The sequence below is a fragment of the Neodiprion fabricii genome, chromosome 3 (assembly GCF_021155785.1).
Source record: "Neodiprion fabricii isolate iyNeoFabr1 chromosome 3, iyNeoFabr1.1, whole genome shotgun sequence".
In the NCBI taxonomy this organism is placed as follows: domain Eukaryota; kingdom Metazoa; phylum Arthropoda; class Insecta; order Hymenoptera; family Diprionidae; genus Neodiprion; species Neodiprion fabricii.
Genome location: NC_060241.1, coordinates 19,095,079 through 19,121,624, shown reverse-complemented (window position 1 = coordinate 19,121,624; position 26,546 = coordinate 19,095,079). Strand labels below are relative to the sequence as shown.

The window sequence follows — 26,546 nt, the reverse complement described above, 5'->3', positions numbered from 1 at the left end:
AGCGATACTTCGAATTCATCAGAAATTTCCTATTTCCTTATTTACCCCTGGAGCTATTTAAATAATATAACTCACAAACGTGGCTTGTTGTTCTAAATTACTATCTCAAATAACCGGTCTTACCTAAAATGAATAACTAGGTAAAATGCCGCAAAATTCTTGAACAAAAATTAGTACATCGTTCAAAGGAGAGTCTTGAGGAGCTTGTCTTGCTGTGCTTACTAGTTTATTCCAATCATCGCGATCAGCTGCATGATTGCTACCCTCGAAATTAATGATTGGTCCACGAATTGGGTATCCGGTTAGAATACAGGCTTGTAATACCCCTGCTGTGTTTGCAGGGTTCGTTAACGATCCTACATAGACTCCCCGTTGATCGACTGGAAGGCCTTGTTCAACTCTCTGGTCCATGGAGACTGCTAAAACCCATTCTCTGACTTCCTCTCGCTGTTCAGCGGACAAGCTTAAAGTTGTTGGCAGTGGTACTTCTACAGGAAAGTCAGTGACTTTTAAATCTTCAACATCCAACAACCCCCCATCGCCTTCTTCAATGCATTCCTCAAGGTCCAGGAAATGGTTGAGAAAAACAAAGGCCTCACTGTTCAGTCCAGCAGTACGAGCTTCTAATCCAGCTTCATAGTAGCAACGATCTGCAGGTAGAATGTCTGAATATCGAAGAAGAGATATGCTCACTTTAGTCACCATTCCAGTAAGAGGTGAAAAATTCTTGCAGGCATGTTTCAGTGCCGAATAGTGCGCTGCACGAAGAATGCGATCAAACTTTTTTGCCTCCTCTGACGCTGTTGATTCCATGCCTTTAATGAGCCCAAGCAAAACGTTTCGCAGCTGAGCGAGACTCTTATAATCTTCCTTAGAATCCTTGAAGTTGAGGACCAGCTCTGATAAGCGATAATAGAGATTGTAATTTTGGGGAATAGACGGCGCTCCGTATTGTACGTATAGTTGAAGTGCCTGCATGGGAGAACTAGTCTTCAAAAGTTGTGCCGCTCGCTGAGCAATGTACTTATGCAGAAGCTTTGGACTTTGTGTACTTGCTGCCTCAAAAACTTGACTCCATTGACCCTTGCGAGCCAGTATCTCTAGCGCTGCATCTGCATCAACTTCAACCAACTGCTCCACATGTCCTTCTCTTATCATAGCTTCTTTGTACTTTTCTTCCAAATAAGGCTCTAGCTCTGGTGCCAACTCTTTTACGATACGTCTAGCTCTACCCCATTCACCGACTACCGCCAATGCATCTACAGCATGCTTCAGCTTGTCAGCTTGCAGAAATACCTGCAATAACAAAGGTATCAAAAAAAGTTAGGTGATGTATAATTTTAAACTCAATATTAATGTACGTGCATATATTACTGCAAAAGTGGATGTGCTTTGAGTATTTATTATTCAACACTTTATTGTTCAATTGGATTGGAGTTTGTTTTATTAATAAATATGTAGATCGAGCTTCACTCAAACATTTTTTTTTTTTTTGTAAGTATCAACTTATTGGACACACTAACATTGGCAACAATGTTAAACATTTCGCTCAGTGACATTTTTGAGGTGACTACGATATCTGAAATTCAGCTCAACCAACTTACTTCCAAATCTAGAGACAGTATGCTTGGATAGTTTATCCTTTTTATTACGATCCTACTATTTAAAAAAAATGATCGTCAAGTTTCGAGAATTAAATAAAAAATTCGTACATTTTGTACCAAAAATTGAATTTGAACTTCTAATAGTTGCTACTTTATCATTGAAGGAAAAAAATAAACTAATCGCGGCAAAGAGGATAAGTTATCTAAGGATAAGAATTTTTCTCCAAATTTGAATCAATTTGTTTCGAGATATCGTGGGTATCATGAAACATGTCACTGACCGAAATAGTAGACGTTATTGATAATGATGCTTTTTACCATTTCGTTCTAATAACCAATACTCAAATACAACTCGATCTGTGTACAACAAACTCCAATTACATTGAACCATTGGTTGTTAAGATATAGATTTCCAAAATTCATCCATTTCTTCAACCATCTACTCCTATACACATATTCTTCACTAACCATAGCAGTGTATTTAACGTACCTGTGCGGCAAGGGCATGTTCATTGACTCTAAATAATCTGGTGCCTAAGTCCTCTCCGATTTGAACTGCAGTCTCGAAGTCAGCCTGGTGAATGAGTATATCTGCTGCTTGAACAAGTGCAGCCTTTGGTGCATCCGGATCTAATATCAGAACGTCTAGTGCCGCTCGGACTTCTCCAGCCTCCAACCATCTACGAGCTTCTTCAAGGTTTCCAGAACTGCCATTTGCTCCAAGCCCAGAGCTTGCCTGGGTTAATTCTCGCCTCAACGCAGCTTCCTGGCTTGGTAAATACTCTCGGCAGACGCGCATAGCTTCTGACCACATACCAGCTTTCTGCAAAGTATAGAAGAGAATTAATTTTCTCATCCTTGGTATAATTTGAAATTTTCAAATTTGGATCTACATTTATCACCTTATAATGACTGACGATGATTTCAGGCTTGTGGGCTCGCAAGAGAAGCGACTCTGCTACAGCATAGTCTTGTGCCTCGGCGGCATCAGCTGCCTTCGAAATAAGGACTTGAGGTAGTCCATCAGGATAATGCGCTTGTGCAACTTCTTCAGCCGCATCCCATTCTCTAGTGTGAATGTACATCTGTACAGCTTCCATTGCTTTACCAGCCAGAACAAATTCCTTTTCTGCCTCAGAAAATCGCCCCTCATCTTCAAGAGCCATCGCGTGTTTGTAGTACACTTCTTTCTTCTGATCCAGGGTACCGTATTTTACAATCTCTAAGGCCCAGTCAAATAAGTTTGCCTCGCAGGCCAGTTGAAGACATGGATCAAAGTAACCCAGACGCATCAACAGCCTCGCACCTAATTCGGGGGCTAAAGTGCGTGTCCACATCAGCGCTACCTATCAAAAAAAAAAAACTGTTATATTTTTCACAACTGAGGATACACGCCAACAATTTGGACTGTATAATCCTACCTGCTGCGCGGCCTTTTCTCCAGAGGCTTCTTTAGCCACTCTCAGAGCATCTTCCCACATATTGGCTGCTCTGTAGGCAGCTACAGCGCCTCGCCAATCTCCATTTCCCAGGAAATGTTCCTCAGCTTCTCTGGGCTTTCCAGCAGCTTCCAGTTCTCTGGCTAAATGAGCGTGGGTGGCTTCGAGGAGCTCAGGTCTGTATTTACGAACCAGCCTAACCATATCCCCTCTATGTCCCTCCCGCCGATACATTGCAATTGCGAGGTCATACTGATTCATTGCAATGTACAGTGCTTCCGCTTGTCTCAGGTCTCCAGCTTGCTGCAACATTTCCACGTGTCTAGAAAGCACTTCATTAGCCTCTTCAGAACTCATGTGGTTCATTGCGACTTCATATGCTCTTGTCCAGTCACCAGAATTAATGTGCGTCTCAATTGCTCGCTTGGCTTGACCCGCACGAAGGAATAACATCTCTGCCATATCTTGATCTCCAATCGAAGCAAAGTATTCTCCTAATCTTGCACACTGAGTCTGTATCTCAGGACTGTCATTTTCAATGACCTAGAAAAAAACAATTATAACGGCTAATTGTGTGTGAACAACATTCAAAAATTATTTCCGGGTTAAGTGACCCGAAACGTGAATATTCGCGAAGTAAAATTCTTCTACCTGAACGATCTGTAGAGCCTTTCGCCATTGATGAGCCTTGATGGCAGCATCAAGAGCCAAGGCAGTTTCGCCTGATTCAATGAAATGATTAATTGCGGCATCATAGTGGCCACCAGCAGCCAAATGGTGTCCCCAATCTCGCTCTAGACTGACTACAGAGTTAGGTTCCACCGTACGCGCCAGTTCTAGTGCTCGAGCAAATACGCCAGCTTGAGCGTAGCACTTGATAGCATTTGATGGCTCACCAGATTTCTCTAAAATTTCACCCGCCAATTCCATAAGATCCGCCCCTTTCAAGGCGCTGATTACATCGGCGACTATGCTGCTGTCCTCTATCAAATCTTCGTTAGCAAGTGCCAACCGCGCAGCTCGCCCAGGACGATGAGCTTGTAAGTAGAGTGAGATGGCCAAGCGAGGATTCTCAGGTTCTATGATCGCCGCAGCCCTCGCGACCTGCCCACTCTCGAGAAGCCACTTTAAATGATTATCTCGTAACGATTCGAGTCCCGCCCATCCTCTCGCTTGTGCCAAAGCCAAAGCCTCTTCCCAGCGCCAATATTTTTGGTACATCTCCAAGGCTTTGTCCAGTTCATTTTGCTCCAGGTAAATAGCTTCGGCTGTCTTTAGTTCCCCATTTAGAATGGCAATTTTGGCCCAACAGTCCGGGCTACTAAGGGCGTCGTTTCCGGTCTGTGATGAGTACTTCTCGCCAGCGACTACTATCTCTGTTAAGAAATTTGAACAAGCTACGTCGCCTAGCGCTGCATAGCACCTAGCGGCCACAGGCAGCTGTCTAGCAGCCATGGCATTGCTCGCCACATTTTCCCACATAACTTCAGCTTGCGGCCTATCACCAAGTTCTTCTAAAAACAAGACAACACGACCGAAATCGTTGTCATGAAGTGCTGTGCCAAACTCGATCAATCCTTCATCAAGAAGATAGCTAATCTGCCCACCAGCTTCCTCAACCATCACTCTGGTGTGGCCATTCTCTCTAATCACATCAACCGCGTCCCCTTTGATTGGAATCAACGTAGCAGCTTCAGGCGCATCAACGTTGTACCACACCGCGAGTGTTGTTCCAGTCTGAGCTACAGCTACATCGCTCCCGGGTACCCAGGATGCAAAACTTGCCCCAGCAAGCAAGAGTGAGCGTGTTCCTTGGTCATCGGTAAGCCACAATCGACCTCTTCTGTCACGTGACAAAAGTCTGTGACCTGTTTCACTCAGCTCCAGCCAGTCGACCCTTACGTCATGTACAGTGATACATATAGTGGCGTTTGTCACAAGGTCAATAACACACACAGTTCTGGGATCCAGGAGGTATGCTAATTTCTTGTTGTCAGGCATCCCAGGCATATGTCGTTCGTTTATCCTGATACTGACTACATGGGGATTGACAGCTTCTGTCCTCACCGAACCCAATATCTCGCTCTGGCCATATTCGACGATTGTCAATTCCCCAGCGCAGAATATTAGACAGACACCGGGATATTCAAAAAAGAATTTTTCACTACCGCCTTTGTCTTCCCATGGTATTTCGCTAAGAAGATTTAATTCTATATCGCTGACTAAGAGAGTTGTAGATGTTCTGGCCATTATGTGGTTATCCTTGCGTCCAAGGACTCTGACATCTTCTATTTCGCTACCTGTTTGCGATCTTATAACAACCGAACGACTGGTTCCATTCAGAGGACGAATGACAACTTGGCTGGGCCCAACATAGACCACCTCGTGACTTCCTCTTACGATTGATCGCCGTAAAATTGACTCAAATTGTTCGACGGCTCCGCACAAACCACCAACTACTAGCCTTGATCCATCTCTACGCCAGGTCAAAGCAGTGACTGTATATAAATTTGGCAATGTTCGTACGTTTGCTTCTTCCCATATTCCTCTCCGTGGACTCCAATCTAACAGTCTAATTTTGTCCCAAGACCCAACAGCCACGCTTTGTCCACTTGGGCTGCAGCAGGCAACGGTCATTTCTCTTTCTCCCTCTTCTCGACTGTAGTCGAAACTCTTCACTTGTTTACCTCTAGGATCATAGAATACTATTCTTTTGTCGCAGCCAGCAGTAAAAATGTGACCTGCAGGCCATGCCAGTGCATAGGCTGGTACTCCGTGCGTCAATACTCGGCCTGGAGGCTCCGCTTGACCATCTTCAGCGATATAGTAACGTATGATGCTGCCGTCCGCGTGACCAGAGAGAAAGCCAGTTCCTTTTACACTGAGAAAATGACAAAATTTCAAATTATGGAGATTGAGAATATTGATATGGTAGGTTATTACTTGACGGCAAGTGAAATTGCCATGGAGTCCGACGCGTAGAGAGTGTGACCTTTGTTGGCCTTCAGCATTGCAGCTCGCACCTTTCCATCTGCTAAACCTATGATGATTGGACCCTCGGATGGCCATATTAAGCAAGTTACAGCTGCGCTTTGACCAAATTTGTTACAGATAACTTTCTTCTCGCCCCTGTAGTTTGGAATATCATAAGTATAAGTCTTCATGGTGATAATCAGAATATGAAGCGGGAAGATATCGAAACATTTCTACGACCCTTGTAATATACATAATGTAACTTACCAATCTTCTCCAATTCTATAGACGTAAACAATGTTGTCCGTTTGTCCAACAGCGATTCTTGTAGAATCCGGAGAAAAAGCAATGCCTTTTATAATGTAACTCTTTTTACCGTACTTGAAATATCCAAAAAAAATTATTCCAAATTTTTGTGTTAGAGTGAGACTGTTGGTATCAAAAAGAAGTTGATTATAAAATATTCTTCAACTCACTTTAGGGTCTGCAGGCTTGGTAGAAAATCTATCCTTCATTACTCCTTTTTCATCGAATAGATATATTGATCTATCAGACGACGCAACGGCAAGTCTTAAATTATTGGGTGACCATACAATAGCAGCGACTCTATTTTCACTATCCTGATTGAAAGATACACTACGTTTATCACCAGTGTACAAAGTAGTGCATATGACGAACGAAACTTACTTGTGCGGTTAAAACTGATCCCAAATATTTCAGCAACATATTTGTGTGGAAAATAAAATTTTTAACTTATTGAGAAGCCATTTCCACAAGTGTAAATGATTTTTATTTTCACATTGAAACAGGCTTCATAAGTGAAGCATTTAACTCGGCCTTCATGGTATGTACATGTTGTCTCCATAGCAACGCACCTGCCTTTTAAGACAAACTACCAATGAACTGGGACTGAGGTGCTTTTTATAAAACTTTTGAAATAGATTTGATAAGATTAGACGTAATAGTAACCAATTCAAGATTGCATGGCGAAATAACAAATTTATTCCATTTTTTTTTTTTACAATATCATCATATTATATATTTTAAATAAATGTACAGTCATAAAAGAATGTATTCAAGATAATTGAGATACAATTGGTTGCTTATTAGCCACAACATAATTTGTATTTGTCACATAACTACAATGCTTTTTATGCAACGTAAATATTATGTCGTGTAATATATTTTGTTTAAAAATTCACAAGTTGAGAGAATATATTATACAATTCTATCTAATCTAAAATGATATAAACGAGACAGTGTAGAGATTCCAAATGAATATCAATTCCAAGATATATATTATATGTACAAGATTGCCTTTGGAGGCCTCGCACTGACAATGAGTGTAACCATACTTGAGCTCTCACATGTTATTTATACGTGTATGTTAAGTAAAGCTGTTTATATGCAACCATAAAAATCTGTCATAGATCCCACCAGATATTACCTCCATACTTCAATATATGAATAGCATAAATTCGACGGAATGTGAACTTTCCTTATTATTGTAATGAAGTTATTACAAGATATATAATCCAGTACAGTTGTGTCTGGTCACAATTTCGGAATATTGGTATAGCATTTCATTCGTTTGAAGATTCAGCATTGAAATAAAATCTATACTCGTTTTAAACGTCTTACATTAAGCAACCAGAATAAGGAAACTCATTATTGTCAAAGCAATATTTTACAACAACAATTTCCTCTCGCAAAATTTGTTTTGCAAAGTAAATCATATTGAATCATTTACAGGACAACTAGGCTTGGAATATTTCATATTTACATAATACTTATAAGCTATCACTACTCGCAACAGAAGTAAGTAATATTCTCATAACGTAAACAGGAAGCCATAAATTCATTAAAAATTGCACAGCATTTCGACAACTATAATATCAATGTTATCATTATTACTACAGAGTGTTCCCATTAAATACCCGACATATGATACTAAGAATAATATAAGCATAAAAAAAAAATCAGACCAAACATCAGAGATTTAAAAGTTACAGTATTCATGCTTGCCAATACACGGATCTCTGGTAAAATATGAGCAAATTAGGTATACTGAAGAGACAATATGGAAGGGTCTTGCCTCCAACAAGAACGCAACAAGTCAACTCAATGGTAAACAAGGTAGTACTTCTTGTTTCCCAGAATCAGGAATGTTTTTGAAATGATAAGTTATGGCGGCAGGTGCGCCAGTGTTTCATTTGTTTTTACAACTTCTTTTCTTCTTTTTCTGAAGCACGAATCACTCCAGTAGCTAACCCATTCTTCAAGGCTCCAAACTTTTGAAGTAATGCATAATTATACCTTTAGGGTAATTGTACGCATAATACGTGATCCCAAGAAGCAAGGAGAGGAAAAGAAAATGCAATGGAATATGCTAGAAATGTGGTAGGCAAACTTTGCCTGCAAATAGCTCGGAGATAACGGTTATCCACAATGCCAGGACAAACATTATGTAAGAAATTCCGACCTGATGCGAATTCGGTAACTGATATGGCTGGCCGCCAATTTCATCCACGTGGAAACCCATTGGAAAGATCACTGCTGCCAGGCAGAATAGTACCACTGCAAAATATAAATTATTCGACTGTTGCCCCATTTCCGAACAATATGATACAACAATGTTGGCGCATGGGTAATGAGCACAATTGAAATCTTATATTTAACACACTAGGGTTATCTTTGGTGCATGCGCACTTTCAAATAACTCAATTTTATGCCTTCTGTCATTGAGTACAATTTACCTACTCACAGTTTTATACACTGTCAATCAAGATGGGTGATATCTGACTTGTGTGATTACAGCACCCGCCTTTGCCCATGCTGCGTTCATACTAGTAGTCATGCGATCACACTCTACCAACCTTGCACCAACTTTGCACTCGTATTCGTGTAAGCGCAGCACTCATGCATGCAGGTCACGCTGTAAACTTCACACTCATCAGAAATCGCCCACTTTCCGGACTTATAACACAATATTATATTTCCAGGCAATGATAAAGAGTTTCATAGTACAGTGGATGCTAGATATAATCGCCTCCACTACTGGCGTTGAAAGCGAGAGCCGTGCGCGGTAGGGGGTGGCAGTGTAGTGCAGTGTGAATGGGTGCACTGTGGTGGAGGATGCTACATTTGTGCGAGTGACCATGCGTGTGAAGGGGTACTCACTCGCATAGTCTTATATTGAAAGACCATTTATCTAGCACCCACTGTATTTCTGAACAGTTATAGAAAAGTATGGATATCTCAGAGGATATCTTCGGTTCATATTGAAAGCCTGAATACTCCGCATTACTATTACTATCATAGTCTAAGAAGTTTAAACATTATTTACTGGCTGAAAATCCAACCCATCTGGCATAAGGAATGACGTTGCGGTCCCAATGAGAACTTGCAAGGAGTATGATAGTGGTTGTTATCAGAATACACCCTATGGATATGCAGACGAGCGCAAGTAGCCATTCAAGCTGAAGGTCAGGAGGATAGCAGACTTGGGGCCGGTTGTACAGCGTCATACATGACCACATCAATCCGAGTCTGGTGTCACCTAAAAATCATGGCATATTTTACGGTCAGTATAGTTATGAGAAAATCAATTTTTGTTTCATTGGTAATTTCATTTTAATATTGTCAAAACATGCATATAGAGAATAATATCAGTTTTGAGTGATCCTTGATTGATGCAAACCTCCAACATCGGTGATAATCCAATCGGGCATGGCCAGACTGACGATTGCGAACATGTCAGCTGCCAAAAACAAAGTCCCCGATATAATGGTCAGTTTATCCATCGTGTTGTACTGTTCCACAACGTTTTACGTTTGTTTTCATGCGGGATACGAAGTTTACGCTACCTTGCACGATTTCACCATTGTCTGTCTCTTTTCCTCGTCAATCAATTTCGCGTCACTTATTTTCTCTAAACAATATTTCCACTGCAATTTCATAGGTCAGTTTGTATCTTGACAGATATTATCTGTCTTGTTGTTTATTATCTTACTGATCACAATTTTAGTGGATTTTAAGTTTTGATTTTATTATTATTATGTTGATTATTATCAAATACGTCGAGTTATGAAGGTATCACGAAGTAAGATATACAACACGGAGTACTCCGTGGTCTCAGCTCAGATTTTCTGGATACTCTTGTCAATGCTTTAATCCCTTTCCCAGGGAACATACTTTCTGCCCTTTTCAATCCAAAACATGAACCAGGTGTGTCATACATACATACGTACATCAATTCATAGGGTGCGTTCCACACTACTGGCAGTGCTAAGAGTTCCTAGGACAGAGGCAGAGCTACTCATAAACTTGGCAGCGCACAAGAGATAAAAGATCGTGATAACACTGGGAGATATTTTCGGAACGCACCCATAGTAGTGTGAGTGTGTTCGTAAACTCCGACTAAATTCGTCTAATTCTGACGTCTTTTGGAACATGGAGGCACTACTAAACAAATCATGTAGACGAACGAACCCCAGTAAATTTGAAACAACGAAGCCTTACAGCATGGAACAACAACACAAAGGGTACAGCGATGAGTGAAGGCAAATCAGTCCATAGCAAATGTCAATCCAAATGTCAAATTGATCAGATTCAGCCAAGTTGAGCCAAGTTAAAGGCGGCAATTGAACTTATTTGACAAAATCGAAAAACGCCCTTCCGAAGAATTTGAGAAGATAATTGAAGTCGTGAGAATAGGAAAGTATCCGCCGACCGGAGAATGTCGCAGCGTTCAAAGTGACCTGTACAGTAATTACCGAGGAATCAATCCCTACCAATATATTTTATACGATCTGTATAAGTTTTATACGAATATAATATAAAATATATAACCTAAATAAGGTTACCAACATGGAATTTGAGGACGACTTTTTCTTCGAGGAGGATAAAATGTTGGTTTACTTATCACAAACTACACATCGCTTGTGTGTGTGTGTGCGCTTTATCATGCTTTATCTTATGTTAATTTCACTTTATCTCTGTTTCTTGTATTCATTTATGCATGCTCAACCACTGTCACCGCTCGGCGGCACAGTCTAACGAACAGCTTCTTATCGCCTCCAGACACAATACCTTCCACCAATACAAATGGAGTCAACGAAGATCTCGGTATTTCTTTAACCGCTCTGCCTCGGGCTAACGTCGAACTGCATCAGCTGACCATGATGGAAGATCGCATGTATGCATATTATTTTGATTATATTACATTTAAATGAGTTTGTTCACGTCAAAGATGTGTATAATGTGTGAAATTAGAAAATTGTTTTGAATTTCTGATATTAAATCTCTGCGTGTCTGCATGTGTGTGTGCGTGCGTGCGTAGGTATGCGTGTGTGTGTGTGGTCGAAGAACATTTCCTTCCGAATCCGTTTCATCCAGTTCAAGATTTGAGCTCCCAATTTTAAAGGAATTCTCGTTTTACTGCGTCTTGCGCTATTTTCTTATTGCTTGCTGCATCGGAGTTAGTCCAGACATAGAACTGGTCGCACGAGACAAAGTGGTCACTGTCACCCAGCTGCCTAACAGCCAACTGTAAGTTTCATGTGATTGGTTGGATCTAATATTGTATATTTATTTGTCTTATTCTTATATGCTGCCAACTGTAAATTTGCATCTGCAATTGATATATATATGCCCAATGTTCTTCTATGAAAAAAACTTACTTGCACATAAATCAAATAATGACATTGTAACAATTATGTTAAACCTCTCCTAATCTTTATTAACACTAGTATCCTTCAAATAGGGGGATGACCATAACTTCGGGGAATGTCGTGATTCAGAAAGACAGCAGCAATTTAATTGGGATCAGCATTGGAGGTGGAGCTCCGCTTTGCCCTTGTCTTTACATTGTGCAAGTGTTTGACAACACTCCAGCTGCTGCAGAAGGCACGCTGCAATCCGGTGACGAACTTGTTGCAATTAATGGGGCCTCTGTTAAGGGAAAGACCAAAGTTGAAGTGGCGAAAATGATTCAGGCTTGTGATGGACAAGTCAGCATCAATTACAACAAACTGCATGCTGATCCGAGGCAAGGACGTTCCCTTGATATTGCTCTGAAAAAGGTGAAAGTTTCATTTTAAATTAGTGTTTGAGATAATCACATAAACAAAAGTACACTGCTTCTGCATAGCAGATAGGGTCGGATTGTTTTACTACTTCCTTGATAACTTAATAGATTCACGTTTGATGAGATTCATATGTTCCTTGTTCGTTGTATGAACAAAGTCTCAATTAGTAATTCAAATTTTGGATATTACGAGTTTTAATCTCATTTGAATATTTAGGTTCACGTGTTTCTGAGCTTTGAATTTCAGTAGTTATCGAATTTTTGAACTTTAAATGGATGATTCTCGCAAAATAATTTTATCAAATTTTTACAAGTTACATACATTGAATTTGTGAATTCTCAGGATATTTAATTTTCGTCACGTATCTTACCGGACTAAAATTGTAACATTCCTTGAAGTTTGTTAGCTGACCTTGGATAAACTATTTTCAACGAGGCTGCAAAACCTTATAATTCAATTTTTTGAGAGGGATTTTCCGTTATTAAAGGTCAAGCACAGACTGGTTGAGGGAATGGGGAGTGCCACAGCAGATGCCCTGGGCTTGTCTCGAGCTATATTATGTAATGATGCGTTGGTTCAGCGATTAGCTGCTCTGCAACGGACAGAAAATTTATACAGGGGCTTAGTGGCTCATGCAAAAGCCACTCTACGAGCTTTTTTTGATCTCACTCAAGTATACAAAGGTATGATGAAATTGTTAATACAATATGCAGAAAGCTTTTGCCCAATATTGATCACAATTGAGTCTAATGATATCCTAAATTGTCAATAGAGCTACCAAAATTGAGTGTATCGTTATTGTTCAAGGCATGTACTTCCATCATTACAGCATTTGGTGATGCTTTTGCGGCCATTGGTGTAAGGGAGCCTCAACCACGTGCGAGCGAAGCATTCAGGCAATTCGGCGAGCAACATAGACAGATGGAAAAGTTTGGAGTAACGATGCTAAAGGCGGTAAAGCCCATTTTGAGCGACCTTGGAACATATCTTCATAAAGCCATTCCAGACACGAGATTAACGATCAGTAAATACGCAGACGCCAAATTCGAGTATCTCTCTTATTGCTTGAAAGTTAAAGAGTTAGACGATGAGGAGCAGAGTTACGCGGCTCTCCAGGAGCCGCTTTACCGTGTAGAGACCGGCAATTACGAATATCGACTTGTTTTGAGATGCCGACAGGAGGCGAGATCAAGATTCGCTAAATTGAGGTCTGATGTTCTCGTGAAACTTGAGTTGCTCGATAATAAACATGTTCAAGACGTCGTATGGCAGCTGCAAAAGTTTGCCTCTGGATTAGCTAAGTGCCACGCTGAAAGCCGGGACCTCCTATCAGAATCTACCCTGTTTCCCGTCGAGGTCGACCTATCGCGATCTGCATTCCAATACAAAACTACAGGACCGCTTCAGTCCTTAGTGGATAGTGAAGATGGGGATGATGAAGAAGATGTGAAAACAAATGAAAATGACGAAACGCCGATGCTCGATATCCAGGAAAGTGTACTCTTATCCACAGAGCCAAACCAGTTCTAGCAATATCACAAAAACCGATGAGAATTACACATACTCTTTAGATCCTCTTACTCTCTTGCTTTGTTGCATAAGCTATCGCTGAAAAGTACATTGGAATAAGACAAGTCCCGGTAGTTTCCACAAGTTTTAGTCGGCATGTAGCTCGAGTTGTACGGTTTGTCTTATTTCTTTACAGACGATTTAAGAAGATTGCTAACAGAGAAGTAAATTATAAATGTTACCACAAAAAAACTACAGATTTCTGTAGAATTCTCTCTTTCAACTGGCTGAAACACACAGAGTTTAGCACAGAGATAAGATTTTTCGAGTTCCATTAGTTTTATGAATTATAGTCATTAAGACTAGTCATTCACAAAATCAAAGAACAAGGCCTGAGTTGTGACTTTTCTGTTAATTTTATTTCCGGTACCCAATATATTCATGAATACTAGAACAGAGTGTCAGTGAAAAAGTTTTTGCACAGTTGACATTAAATGAATGAATTCAATACATTGCTTTCAGATCGTATTGATTTAAAGTTAAATGTAATCCCGCGATTCATTTTACTTGATTACTCTATCACGAATTACAGTAACTTACTGATTATTAATTTGCGCGGATCTCTTAAATTCCATGTGTTTGATTTAATTTAAATAAATTAGGTTATAATGAAAGTAAAATTCTAGTCAAAGAAATACATAAATGAGGGAAAATAATGAATTTCTTACATGCATTTCGTATGGAACCTAATCGAAAATAAAGTGATTTACGTTCGGAGCGGACTGTTACTTCGACTTTCGAGTGTAACCAGAATCACTTGTTTTCATTTTCCATCGCTTCTTTTTTCCGGTAGTATGTATGTGTACATGCATGCATACATACATACATACGTGACAGCACGTATATGCATTTAGTGAGATGAAATTTGAAGAGGACGTGATTTACGCTAGGGAGAGATTATATGCATTGGGCAGATACGACAAAAAATATATCACACCACTACATAAATATATGTATAAGTATACATTCATGCGCGGGAACATGTATATTTAACAATTATTTATAGCAAAGAGTAAGACCAATAAAGCATAAATTGATGAAAAACAGTTTGGAGCGTAGTTAATGGCCGGGTGGCTCGGTTCGTCTCTTGGCCGGTGTGTTGGCCGTTTTCGTGTGGGTGCTGTATCAATGGATTTTATTGGTATTGGAGGGGGTGTGTGGGTAGTTTGCCTGTCTGTCCGTCTGTCTTCCTCTCGTCCATCCGCGAAAGAAATTCTCACTACGGTACAAACACGCGCCGAAGTTCTACTCGCGCGCATCGTATTACCGAGGAACTTCAGTTATTATCAATTCGGAAGCGAATTAATCGATCAATACCAATATACCAAAATTTGAATTTCCGTTAGCGCAAATTTTACCTTCCCAAAGTACGCTTTAAACAGTTATATTTCTTTATTTCGTTGGGATTTCAAAGATGAATCTGCTGTTCACCTTGTGCTTATATGCGTAAATGAGTAAATTAATATTAAAATGAGAATAAGAGAAAAGGAAAATCAGAATTAACAAACCAGAAATAAGTCGCACTTTGTTATATACTTTTGTTTGCTTCTCGGGTTCTAAAAAGTTTCAGGAAAATATACCTACTTGGATTTCGGTCAATTTTTTTGTTTTGGTTCTTCCCGATCTGGTGACAGGAAAAAGAGAAAAATTACGGAGTAACCTGCAGTCCGATGGCGTCCCGATGACGCGTCATTCGGTAAGAAACCATACACAATTATAAATCTTACATTATATATATAGTTACAATATTTACATTAATAAATGAATGTCCAATTATTTTATCCGTTTTGTGCATTTCTCAGTTCACTTTCATTCTAACACGACTGCACTCAATGGATTAACACTTATAATTCAAGTAAGGGAAACTTGGACAATTTCGAAATATAGTTTAAATACAATTCTTCTATTGGCAGTAACCACAAATCGTAAGAAACTGTTGTCATATAAAAATAAAAATACCCGAAGACTAATTTCGAGATAAGACAAAGTTCAGCATAAAGTAACTTTAAACTAGTAGCTGCACAGCACTGAAAGGCGATGAATGTAAAAACAGAATTTAAGAATATTTTTATATCCGAAGTGCCCGCGTGTGTCGACAATCCGGCTACTCGATTCATGCAGATCGGACGAAAGTAATACCAGTTTTTTTTTCCTATGGGCCGTATACAGGCATACATATAACATACACATGTGCATCCGTGCCATTTACTTGCGTTTTTACTATCAATTTCTCCTACCACTTGAGACCGTAAAATGAATCTCTTCATCGTTATAGAAATAGGTATAAAAATTTCAAATTAGCCAGACTCCAAGCGCTTGGAGCAACAGACCCCACGCGCTCGATTATTGTACTCTACAATGTCAAGTGTTTGGATACATGACATATACCTATATTGCACAAAATTACAGTTATACAAATCACGTACACACCGCGCGTACGCAGCTTCTCCCGACTCATAAATAAAATAAAAAATAACGGTATAGTATATGTAGATCGGATGTAACATATGTATACGCCGTTCTCGTACGAGTATACCTATGTATGCATAGTGTATAACTATACGCTTGCGGAACACGTGCGATCATCAGGATCATCAGTAAAATTAAAAGATTGCCTCATCGATGAATACTTAATTCTATTGAACAGCATATATATATATATATATTTGTAGGTATGTATGTACATATACGTACGTTATACGTTTACTTGGTAGTAAACTGAGCGTGAACAAAATTGACGAATTGTAAAAAATGCGACAAAGTTGAAATCAAATAAAATACCTGTAATGGCAAAAATGATTATTTATTAATAACGGAAAGAATAAATACCATCTAATATCGTATGTTTCGCGTTTAAATAAAAACACAGGCATGTCGGCATATATACATATATATGCGGTATATAATGCACGTTGAACGCATGCGATATACCTTTATAAGTGGTTACGCTGGCGGCGACAGAGTGCTCGTAGAGAGAGTTAAGTTAAGAGAGTTAAGAGTTGGTTTGTCGTTATTACAGTAAGATAAATAGATATAGATAGCTGAGAGGTGTATTTAACGTGGGATGAGCGCGGAGGAGGGTGTCCACCACCATATTTGGAGGATGGTTTCATCCCGCGCCCCGCGTGGGTGCCGCACGGCTCCCACCGCCTCGATCTTCGCTCACCAGTTTGGTCTTTCCTTCTTATTACCATGCGCACACGAATTACGCTTGTACAGCGGACGCTATATGCACGTATGTATTGTATCACTCAACTTCACCTGCAGGATCCAACTGTAAAAATGATGTCTCTAAATTTTAAATAATTTCCGCCAACTCATATAATTATACCATGCATACTAATATACAAGTATAACGTATACTATTACATTGTATTTGTATCGCGGATTCATAATCTGTGACTCAATTATACTATTCGCATTGACATCAATCTCTTAATCAATCTCATATTACTCGCGTCTTTACGTCTAGTTTTTATGCACACCGTTCAACGCACGCGTTAACTAACCACGACGCATAAGGAGTCAGCGTTTTTGAGATTGCGCAATTTCTTTACTAGCGGAAGTTTTATGAATAATGATTATTTTTTAAAACTAGGTCGATGAGGGCGTAATCGCAAAAATTCTCACAAGCAGAATGTCAGACCTTTCAATCAAAGGATCTGCTGAAATTCTTAGCGGTATTTCTTTATCCCAAAGTATGGAGCTTCTGATGATAAATTCTGATGCGATTAAAATTACTTATATCTGCAGTTCAATGAGCGGAACACCTTAATAAACAAAAATCGTTGTGTTTTTTCGAGAAATATTAATTTTCACTACTCTCTTTTCAAGTTTCGATGAGAGGTTCTCATTCAGATATAGACGGATATATTATTATTTCATGGCCATAGTTAAGCATGATCTGCAAATATTCGACAATCTGATGTATTGTAAGAAGAGCCAAGGACGACCCGATGGATGAAACTATAAATCAAAAACTCTGTATTTTTGGCCAAAGAAACACCCCTAGAAGTTTCGGCAGAATCTGTGATACGGAGGTTGATTTTTTGAGTACTGTGCACGGGAATGGGATATAGCTTATAATTTAGACTGTTTAATGCATGAAACAAATCCACACAATTTCAAATAAATTCCATTGAAATCCGTCAAAAGTCTTACCACAGATAAGTAAAACATTATGGAAATATCGATAATTTGCGAAAATCTTCAAAAATCACGTAAACTCATTCTAGTTCTGCGATTTTTCGTGAAACTTGATGGAATTTCTTAAATCACATGAAGATCCGTCGAGAAAATCTACATCAAGACGTAGAATCTGCAACTTTGAAAAAAACTACGAAAATCTTACAATATATACGCCCTTTACAAAATGCTCCTGGAAGCTCGACAAGTTACGTAAAGTTTATTGTATTCTGCATAACCCTCGTAAATTTGTACGAAATTACTTCTTATAGTATCATGACATACATATAAGGTAGATCACATTAGATTAGTAGAAATTCGGATGCAATATAAATGTAATGGAAATTCCATGAACTCTCATGGAATCTGTAAAAACCAACCGAATTCCGTGCATCCAGGAATTAAATACAGGTAACCTTTTTGCCGTAAAATATAGTGAAATATTGTAGAAAACTTTTTCAAAATCTTGTGAAATCATAATAACCCCGCGGAACTTCTTTCAAACTGCATTCAAATACCCGTATTCCAGCTAAATTCGTGGTGTTTGAATCCCTTGTAAGTTCAATTTTACCTATCACAATTACCACCTACAATTAAGCAGCTCAAACGGCAGTTTCGTCATCGACTCTATTGATCGACCGGATTGGCAATCGAACCTGGAGTAGTACTGGTAATGAAATTGTCGGCAATGCTAAATACGATTACCCTTTCATCAAACGAATAATTTTCCAGATGCGGAGTTGCATTTCGCGGTGGGGCGGCTGGTGGGTAGCGGTCTTGCTTTCACTTCCGTTTCTGCAATCGCGTACTCGCGGGGAGTCGCAGAATGGCTCGGGGTCCCCACATGATCACGGCTTGCGGCCCGCCGAGTCTTGGCTGTCGGTGCTGCTCCCTGAGTCGACGGACAACACGCTGGACCCGCCGCCCGAAGAGCGCGAGGAAACGCGGCTTCTCGCACTGCTAGGGGCAGATTACGATGCGGCGTTCATGTCAAACTCGCGACCGAACGCGACGGCGCGTCTTGCCTGGGAATTTCCATTCCGCGCTGATCACCGGGGACGTCTTGTTCCGACGGGAGAGATGCCAGAAGCCTTGCAAACTTTACACCTGGGGTAAATAGTGAGATGAAAAATCTCTGATCTATACGGGTAATTCTCGCTCAAGTCCAAAAGACTCGGAATTTTCACTATCAGATGTGATTCAAAAATTCTTTTCGAGGTACTTTTTCAACTTACCGTTTCTTTGTTCTCGGATGAAACAGGAAGTTAATGTAATCACCCCGAAATTGAAAAGTTAAGTTTTCACTAGATCTCCACGTTTTGAAGTTTAGAGAATCAGCTTCAATTATTTTCAGATAGACGTCTGTGTGTATGTATGTATATACGTACGTATGTGAGAACGAGTTACCGGATTTGAATAATTTTAATCTCAATCAACGCGGTTTTTCCAAACCTAGAGCTGATTTGATTTTGGCTTTGGTCAGTTCGGTACTTTTTGCATTATTTAAATAACAAGATCTAAAAAATAAAATAAAAATGATATCTTCAGAACGGATGGACGGATTTGAATTTCAATTGGTACCGTAAGGTTTTTTGAGTCGCTGATCACGAATCTACATTCAGATGTGCAAAATTTAAAGTTGGCGTATGCAATATGCTGAAAAAAAAAACTAAAAACATTTGGCTTTCACTGGAAATTGGTATTCGAAGGTTCGGTGGGTGGCTGATCACGAATCTGAGGTCAGATTTGCGAAATCTAAAATATCGAATCCAATATCGTGGAAAAAAAATCTGAAAAAAATTTTTGACTTTGTTAGAAATTAGTAGGTGGAAATTTTTTGGATCATCGATAACGAATCGAAGGTCAGACTCCAGAAATTTGTAACGGTGGATTCATTATTGTAATTCAAAATAAAAAAGTCGAAATATTTTCATGTAATATGATACCTGAGGGTTATTAAATCGTTAATCATGAATCTGAATTCGTAGTGTGAAAACGAAAAGTTCAAGGACTGGGTCACTGCCAGCTTAAAGCCGTTTGTTTAACGTAAAACTATATTGCACAGCGTTGTTTTTTCTTGTTTGCATCCATTGATTTTTATTAGTCTATTATCAGAAATTTGTAAGACGTATCAATTGAAGAATCATCAAATTTTCGTCGTGAAAGATAACTCAGTTTGAGCTAACATTCATCGAGATTTATAATGTTTGATTTCTCTTACTATCGAGAAAAATAAATAATCACCACTCCAATCGTAATCTATAATGTGAAATTATTGATTTCACACACGCAATTAAAAATTCCCAAAATGTCTGAATTTTTATTTAGATATTCCTTTTGTGAAATAAAAAATTAGTTCAAAAAAAGAAAATCTTCATTCCTGCTTCAATGTGAGACATTTGTTTTTCTCATCAACTATTAATTTTTTCGTTAGGATCATCTGGAATGAAGCTGAGTAATGCAGAATTTCCAAATATATCAATTAAATTCATTTCCGACGCAAATGAAAACTCAGAAACATAAGAAAAATATGTCGAAAACATTTTGCTCCCATTTTTCACTTTTTTGAGAATTTTATTTGAGTTTAGCACAGACTAATTGTAATTCAATTAGAGTCAGCGAAAATGTGTTCTTATATCACGTTTGGAAATTTTTTATGCAACAGTCAGTTTCATTTCAGAAGGGCTCAATTAATGATGAATTAAGAAAAATTCAATTCATATTGAATCCGGATTGAAGATTTTGTTTTTTAATCTACTTTGTTTTCCCAAAAAGAATACCTAAACAGAGAATGAGGTATTCGAGAATATTAAATTTTGTCTTTACGTTCAAAAATCGCCCGTTATTGTTGAGGACCGAAAGTTTGAGTGAAAATGTACAGTTTATGTCAACACACTTCTTTTTTCAGAGTGAGTTATGTTTGAGAGAAACAAGTGGGTAATTGGGCTGACCTTGATGAGTCAGCCTAAGAACTTCCCACTTGGATATGCATTTGGAGCTCATAAAATATAAACAAATGAATGTTTCATATTGTTTTATTATAATTTTTTTTTAAAGAATAGGAATATTACTAGACCCATTTGATTCCAAAATTTAATCAGTTCTTACGTAAAAAGATTTGCATTGATTGAGACAGAAATCATAAAAATTTGTTGATCCGTTATCGAGATATCCTTTATAACATAAGAAAATAATCTAACTTTACATTCGTGATCAACCCAAAAAACAAATTATGGTACCAATTTTCAGTTGAATCCGGCATCCATTCTCTAGACGTCATTCTTATTTTATTTTTTGTGATGTTGTTATCTAAATAACTCGTAAAGTGCTGAATCGATGAAAGGTAAAATCTAATCAGTTTTAAGTTTGAAAAATCCGCGTCAATTCAGACTAAAATTACACAGACATTCATCCGAAAATTCGTCGAGATTTGGTGAAAACGCAATATTTCATTCTCTGGGTGATTACAATAACTTCCTTTTTTTCTCTGAAAACAGATAAAAGGGAAGTTAAAAGTGTCATAAGTTTTCAACTGGTAATTCTTAGCAATTTCTAATAGTTAATTAGGCGTAATCAAAAAGCGCATAAAAATAAAACAATGTCACATAGCTTCACTCTAACAAACAGTAACTCAAAAAAAGTTATTGAATCAAATCTAATCTATTGAATCAGAGTCGAATTTCAAACCTTTTCGACTTAAGCAAGAATTACTTTTATGTAAAGATTCGAAATTCAATGTAAAAGTAGAAGACCATTATTTCTTAGCTACGTGAGATTGCCTGATGGGTCGCGACTGAGGACTCGCGTTTCCGAGAAGCTGAAGAGGAAGCTGAGGCGGTTACTGTGGGCGTATACATCTTGTCCGGTCCAATGGAGGTGGAAAGATCTTGGAATAAGATTTTGGCCTCGTTGGTTGAAACAGGGAAGGTGCTCGCAGGGGAAGGGAATTTCCTGCAGCGTTCCTCCTGGCATGAAATGCCGCCCTTCCAATACGAACTACAAAAAGTTCCTTAGGTGGCACTGTATAAGGGAAGGCGAATGCAAGTGGAGGCCTGTTGAGTATCCGGTCATAACGCAGTGTGCCTGTTCCTGTTCTCACATAGTTCGTGGTTCCAAGAACGCTGATACAACTCAAGTGTAATTATTGATTACTTCGCCGAGGCTAGATCCTGGATAGAAATGAAGTAAGTCAGTCCAAATTTAATGAGGATTTGAGTAGAATTTTACGAACCGACAAATTGATGAGAAAAGATGCACGTCATGCTCTATTATGTTTTTTTTTCAATATTTGTCTGTTAGAAACGGAGTTTAAGTAGAATTCAATTCAACATTTAAGCTGTGTAAGTAAGATTAAGGCATTCTAACAAAGTTGGTTTTTATTTTTATACATTATAAATATTCGTCAGTCGTTTGGGAGCCCAAACTTCATGAATTTTATACTTGCCATTGTTTGTGATGTTTTGATAAGCTCAGATCTAATAGTAAGGTAGAGAGAGGTAGAGACTGGAATGAGAAACAATTATTTTTCTGCTGGATAGCTTATATTTCATACTATGTTACCTTTGATATCAACATGGCATGTATACATCATCATTCAAGCTCTCTGAGTGATTAAATAACTTGATGACAAGAGTCAATATAAAATATAAATAGATTTGTAAAAAAAAGTTTAGCAGCATAAACGGGGCTAGAGTTTATTTCATAAACATTTCAATTCTAAAATACTTAGGAATTTCAAAATTAAAATTGTACTTGAAATGGTAATTCTTAATTTAGTATCTATTGTTCGATTAGATATTCCAGTGCCAGCACTCTCGGATATTTTTTTGTCTTTGCTGAATTTATGCATGTGTATAAAAAGAAAGCTTTAAATATAAATAATATGGACTAATGCAGTATACATAGATCTAAATATATGTATATATACATATGCAGATATACATATATATGTATATGCTATGAAAATAATGTCGAGTTGTATAATACTGATTGTTGAAATGCAAGTGGTTACAAAATAACAAATATTATTACCTACTTGAAAATACTTCAAATTGTTGCTAGCTTGGGTAGCTGCCAGATCTATAATCAGATCTTTCATATCATACAAATTTATCATTTAGTATTATCGTACAGTAATTTGGTAAAGGCTTCATCACGCACTTTTTTCTCCTATCAAAGTATCCGTCAAATATGTCACCTTGAGGAGTCTAGAATAATGAAGCTTTTCTGAGGGTAGATTCACGTTCCAAACAATCACCCGAACACCACGCACGTTCCATTTCCTCACCACTTCCCTGAGTAGTTAAGAAAAGACAAAATCAAATTTTTCAACATCACCCAATCAAGTTTTTGCATGTATCATACATTTTTTAGCTTTTTTTTTAATTTATCACCAAAGGAAAAATTCACTTACGGGGTGACGATGTCTTTATGCAACAATATTGCAGACAGGCCCAGTAAATGATAAGTGAACCGTGGCAAAGCCCAGCTATGTAGACAGTCTACAATAGCAGCCAATGCATGTTTGAAGGGATTAGAGAAGCGCGGTAGACCCGGACCTTCCAAACCTTGATATGATTTTCGCGATATGAGTTGAGGCCTCCAGGCTATACTGCACACGATTTTTGGATTTTTTCTTCTGATCTGCAAAAAATATTGAATTTTATTACACGTCTAGTTCCACACAATATTTATCGTTGATACAAGAATAAGAATACGTTTCGCTTTAATATTATTATCCAGCAATGGAATAATAATACGATACAAAAGTATTGGTAATTCCTAAGACCCAAGATTTCTTGACACGAGACATTACAGCAAACTGCATACCCAAAATGATTCCTTGTTATTCATATTTATTCGGTTGTTAGCTAACGACCACATTTGTTGTCAATTAATTCATATTCATTTGTGATAAATAATCGATAATTCCAATCTTACGCACCAAGTAAATAATGATTGGATTGAAACTGGTTACTACAGCTCTTTTGAAAAGACTGGGATGCTTGTTATATGCATCCAGAATGACTTGTACTATTTCAAGGCTCTTTTCTTTGATATCGATAAACATTCGCTGATCATTACGGATGCATTCGGTCAGCACATCTTCTAGTAAAGCAATTTTGTCCTCTCCAATAAACTTTTCTCTGAAATGAAATTACGGGAATTACATGGAGTATTTGAAATTGCAAAAGAAATGATATCTTTCAGGAATGCAGTAATTCAGAGCTCGGTGATGAAAATGCTTGCATCTTTATACAACTACGTTTCTCTTCTTCTTTTGCTAACATATGCAACTGTGTGCATAAAGTTTGAGTTTCTTCATTGACAAAAATTGTAATATAGGAATGACTTTTGAATTTCAGACTGTCTAAATGCTGAAATATACCTCAGAGGATGATTTCGACTGATGTCTAATTCCTTCAACTGATTCCAAGTCATTTCTTTAACAGTTCCCGACTTCCCTGTCAGTCTCTCTATAGTAAGGTCATGAAATATAATTGGGACACCATCTTTAGTTAATGCCAAATCAAATTCAACTGCACTGCACCCTCTGTTTTTGCACTAAAACAGGAAAATCTCGTAACCATGAACTGAAAACAGTTAACAACGATGATATTATAAATAAAAAAAAAATTGCAGTGTTAGTATGTTAGTTTTTACATTTCGAAAAGCGTTGAGGCTGTTTTCTGGATAATCAAAAGCTGCCCCACGATGTCCGACTACTCTCATGCAATACAGATGATCCGAGGTACCATGACTATCACCTCCTTGTTCATCCTTGGCTTCTATCAAAGGATCTACGCCTAATACTTCTCTGACCACCTCTGAACTCGGAGGTGGAATTCTGGCCACCTGTAGACTGATAGTGAGAACCAACGCAGCCCATATTGCCCATGGCACAGAGAATTGATAAAAGATGCTAGTCAGAATAGTCCAAGATGCTTGCAGGTAAATCCAAGCCATGAAGCACCCAGTGTAAATCTCTAGATACTTTCCACTCATCTTGGATGTATCTTGGATGATTGTATTATATAAAAAATTAAATAGAAGATGACTTTAAGCGCATTTGATCAGGTCGCTCTGGCAATGGGATTTTTATGAAACTGTTATTTTAAATCGCGGTGATATCATTTAGAAATTTTCTTACTCCAAAGTGTGATCTGTGAAGAATGTCATCAATAACTTTGCAAATGTTACTGCCGTTTAGAGTGTCGAATACGACATTAAAAAAGCAAAATTCAACTGGATTCTGAGATAGAGCCCGACTGTAGATTAATCAGCGTTTAAGGTAATTTTAGAGTATAGCGCCGCAAAGTAATTTAGTGTTCTCAGATTCGTAGAGTGTCATTTTCACCTCCGATTTATGATTTCAAATTTGATTCTTTTTATTCTCCCTACGAACCGGAGTCTATCTCATCTTTTCAGATTTTCGACAGTCCGATTTTAATACATAGCGTCATTTTTAATCCGGTTAATGTATCAGCCGAACGGTCACGCCCCACGCACCACTCACACTGCCTCTTTCTTGATCGACCCGCGGCTTCGAGCGCGGCTTCAAACTCATATCACAGACGCCATTGTACACACAGTAACTTGTTTCAAAAAATACCTAGCTCGATATTCAGCCACAACGTCAGATAACGTTTTTAAATATTCTTATTTTTCTTCCTTCTTTTTTGCTGTTGGCTATGTCCCTTACGGCATTGTGCCAATATACAAATACCGTCATCATCATTATTATCATAAAAATTTAAATTATATTTTTAAGATGCATACATACAGCATTTTTCACTGGCTCTACCTTGGTCCTAGAAATGCGAAAAACGATATAGAGAGAGAAGTAGTAATGCTACATCCTTTCTTTGTCTCGCAGGATCCGATTGGCCGACTCCACTGATCTCTATTAGCGTTTTCCACTGGTTGCACTGAGTGCGCACTGGCTCGAACAGGGGGCACTCGTTTCGTGCATGCATCGCCCGGCATCGGGGCAAACCTTCTGAGTGGAACGCCGTAAAACGTATAAAGGCAGACTAGATCATAATTTCTCCTAAATCACAAATAATGTGACGTTACTCGACCGACTGCGCGACTGTCAGTTTTTTCAAGCAAGTGATAAAGAAACCAATTGAACAAACGCAACGGTAATTTTTTGTTTGTAAATAAATGTCATAAATGTTAGGCACGAGCATACAAGGGCAAAAAAAATTGACAATTCCACTGAAAAGATAAAAATTACTAACTAGCAAGTCAAGTTATCCCAATCTCCTGAAATATACCTAGCAGTTAACCTCTAAAAGCTGAAAAAATGTGTTTCCATACTTCGATATCGGACATGCTGTGGATTACTCCTATGAAACTTAAAATTTTAGGAATCTCTCCTCTATCTTTCGGCTCCAGCAAGTCCATCATCACTGCTAGACGAAGATGAAATTAGATCTAATAAAAGAGTTGCTGTCACAGCATCTACCTAGACTCTTTCACGATCGGCAGCCATAATTGCACTGCTTTGACACCGACTCCCGATTTCAGGGCAATATTTTACGCACTCAGTGCTAAATTCACGCACCCGAGCTGCCAGTGGAACACGCTGGAAATACAAATCTGCCGCTAGTACGCTCTCAGTTCACACTCAGTGCAACCAGTGGAAACCGGCTATAAGTGGAAAACGGCAGTATATGCTTTAG

General features: G+C 38.5%; 5 protein-coding genes across 17 annotated transcripts; 2 read left to right on the top strand and 3 right to left on the bottom strand.

Moving 5' to 3' along the window:
- Positions 1-8: 8 nt before the first annotated feature.
- LOC124178450 (intraflagellar transport protein 172 homolog) lies at positions 9-6,854 on the bottom strand. Its single transcript, XM_046561798.1, has 9 exons — positions 6,704-6,854; positions 6,493-6,636; positions 6,284-6,396; positions 5,987-6,172; positions 3,695-5,924; positions 3,026-3,586; positions 2,507-2,950; positions 2,095-2,427; positions 9-1,296 (listed from the first exon to the last, which is right to left on the bottom strand). The coding sequence occupies exons 1-9, from the start codon at positions 6,740-6,742 to the stop codon at positions 124-126; spliced, it is 5,223 nt and encodes a 1,740-aa protein (XP_046417754.1). The 5' UTR covers positions 6,743-6,854; the 3' UTR covers positions 9-123.
- Positions 6,855-6,995: 141 nt separating this feature from the next.
- LOC124178448 (uncharacterized protein C16orf52 homolog A) lies at positions 6,996-10,175 on the bottom strand. Its single transcript, XM_046561796.1, has 3 exons — positions 9,717-10,175; positions 9,363-9,575; positions 6,996-8,593 (listed from the first exon to the last, which is right to left on the bottom strand). The coding sequence occupies exons 1-3, from the start codon at positions 9,817-9,819 to the stop codon at positions 8,406-8,408; spliced, it is 504 nt and encodes a 167-aa protein (XP_046417752.1). The 5' UTR covers positions 9,820-10,175; the 3' UTR covers positions 6,996-8,405.
- On the top strand, positions 9,538-14,720 carry LOC124178442 (PRKCA-binding protein). Of its 9 annotated transcripts, none has more exons than XM_046561781.1 (6): positions 9,538-9,599; positions 11,099-11,213; positions 11,501-11,566; positions 11,781-12,099; positions 12,593-12,788; positions 12,935-14,720. In XM_046561781.1, the coding sequence occupies exons 2-6, from the start codon at positions 11,197-11,199 to the stop codon at positions 13,633-13,635; spliced, it is 1,299 nt and encodes a 432-aa protein (XP_046417737.1). In that variant the 5' UTR covers positions 9,538-9,599; positions 11,099-11,196; the 3' UTR covers positions 13,636-14,720. The 9 variants fall into 9 exon arrangements, with proteins under 9 accessions (XP_046417737.1, XP_046417740.1, XP_046417736.1 ...); XM_046561780.1 differs by lacking the exon at positions 9,538-9,599 and adding an exon at positions 10,457-10,926; XM_046561777.1 differs by lacking the exon at positions 9,538-9,599 and adding an exon at positions 10,457-10,926 and having other exon boundaries at positions 11,070-11,213.
- A 112-nt stretch (positions 14,721-14,832) lies between these two features.
- On the top strand, positions 14,833-22,511 carry LOC124178446 (noggin-2-like). 5 transcript variants are annotated; one of them, XM_046561792.1, is made up of 4 exons: positions 17,289-18,270; positions 18,461-18,529; positions 18,592-18,971; positions 21,607-22,511. In XM_046561792.1, the coding sequence occupies exons 3-4, from the start codon at positions 18,592-18,594 to the stop codon at positions 21,998-22,000; spliced, it is 774 nt and encodes a 257-aa protein (XP_046417748.1). In that variant the 5' UTR covers positions 17,289-18,270; positions 18,461-18,529; the 3' UTR covers positions 22,001-22,511. The 5 variants fall into 5 exon arrangements, with proteins under 5 accessions (XP_046417750.1, XP_046417745.1, XP_046417748.1 ...); XM_046561791.1 differs by having other exon boundaries at positions 18,389-18,529; XM_046561794.1 differs by lacking the exons at positions 17,289-18,270; positions 18,461-18,529 and adding an exon at positions 14,833-15,370 and having other exon boundaries at positions 21,625-22,511.
- LOC124178443 (glycerophosphodiester phosphodiesterase 1) lies at positions 22,379-25,663 on the bottom strand. Its single transcript, XM_046561787.1, has 5 exons — positions 24,523-25,663; positions 24,248-24,423; positions 23,804-24,005; positions 23,273-23,502; positions 22,379-23,153 (listed from the first exon to the last, which is right to left on the bottom strand). The coding sequence occupies exons 1-5, from the start codon at positions 24,862-24,864 to the stop codon at positions 23,012-23,014; spliced, it is 1,092 nt and encodes a 363-aa protein (XP_046417743.1). The 5' UTR covers positions 24,865-25,663; the 3' UTR covers positions 22,379-23,011.
- Between the last annotated feature and the right edge of the window lie 883 nt (positions 25,664-26,546).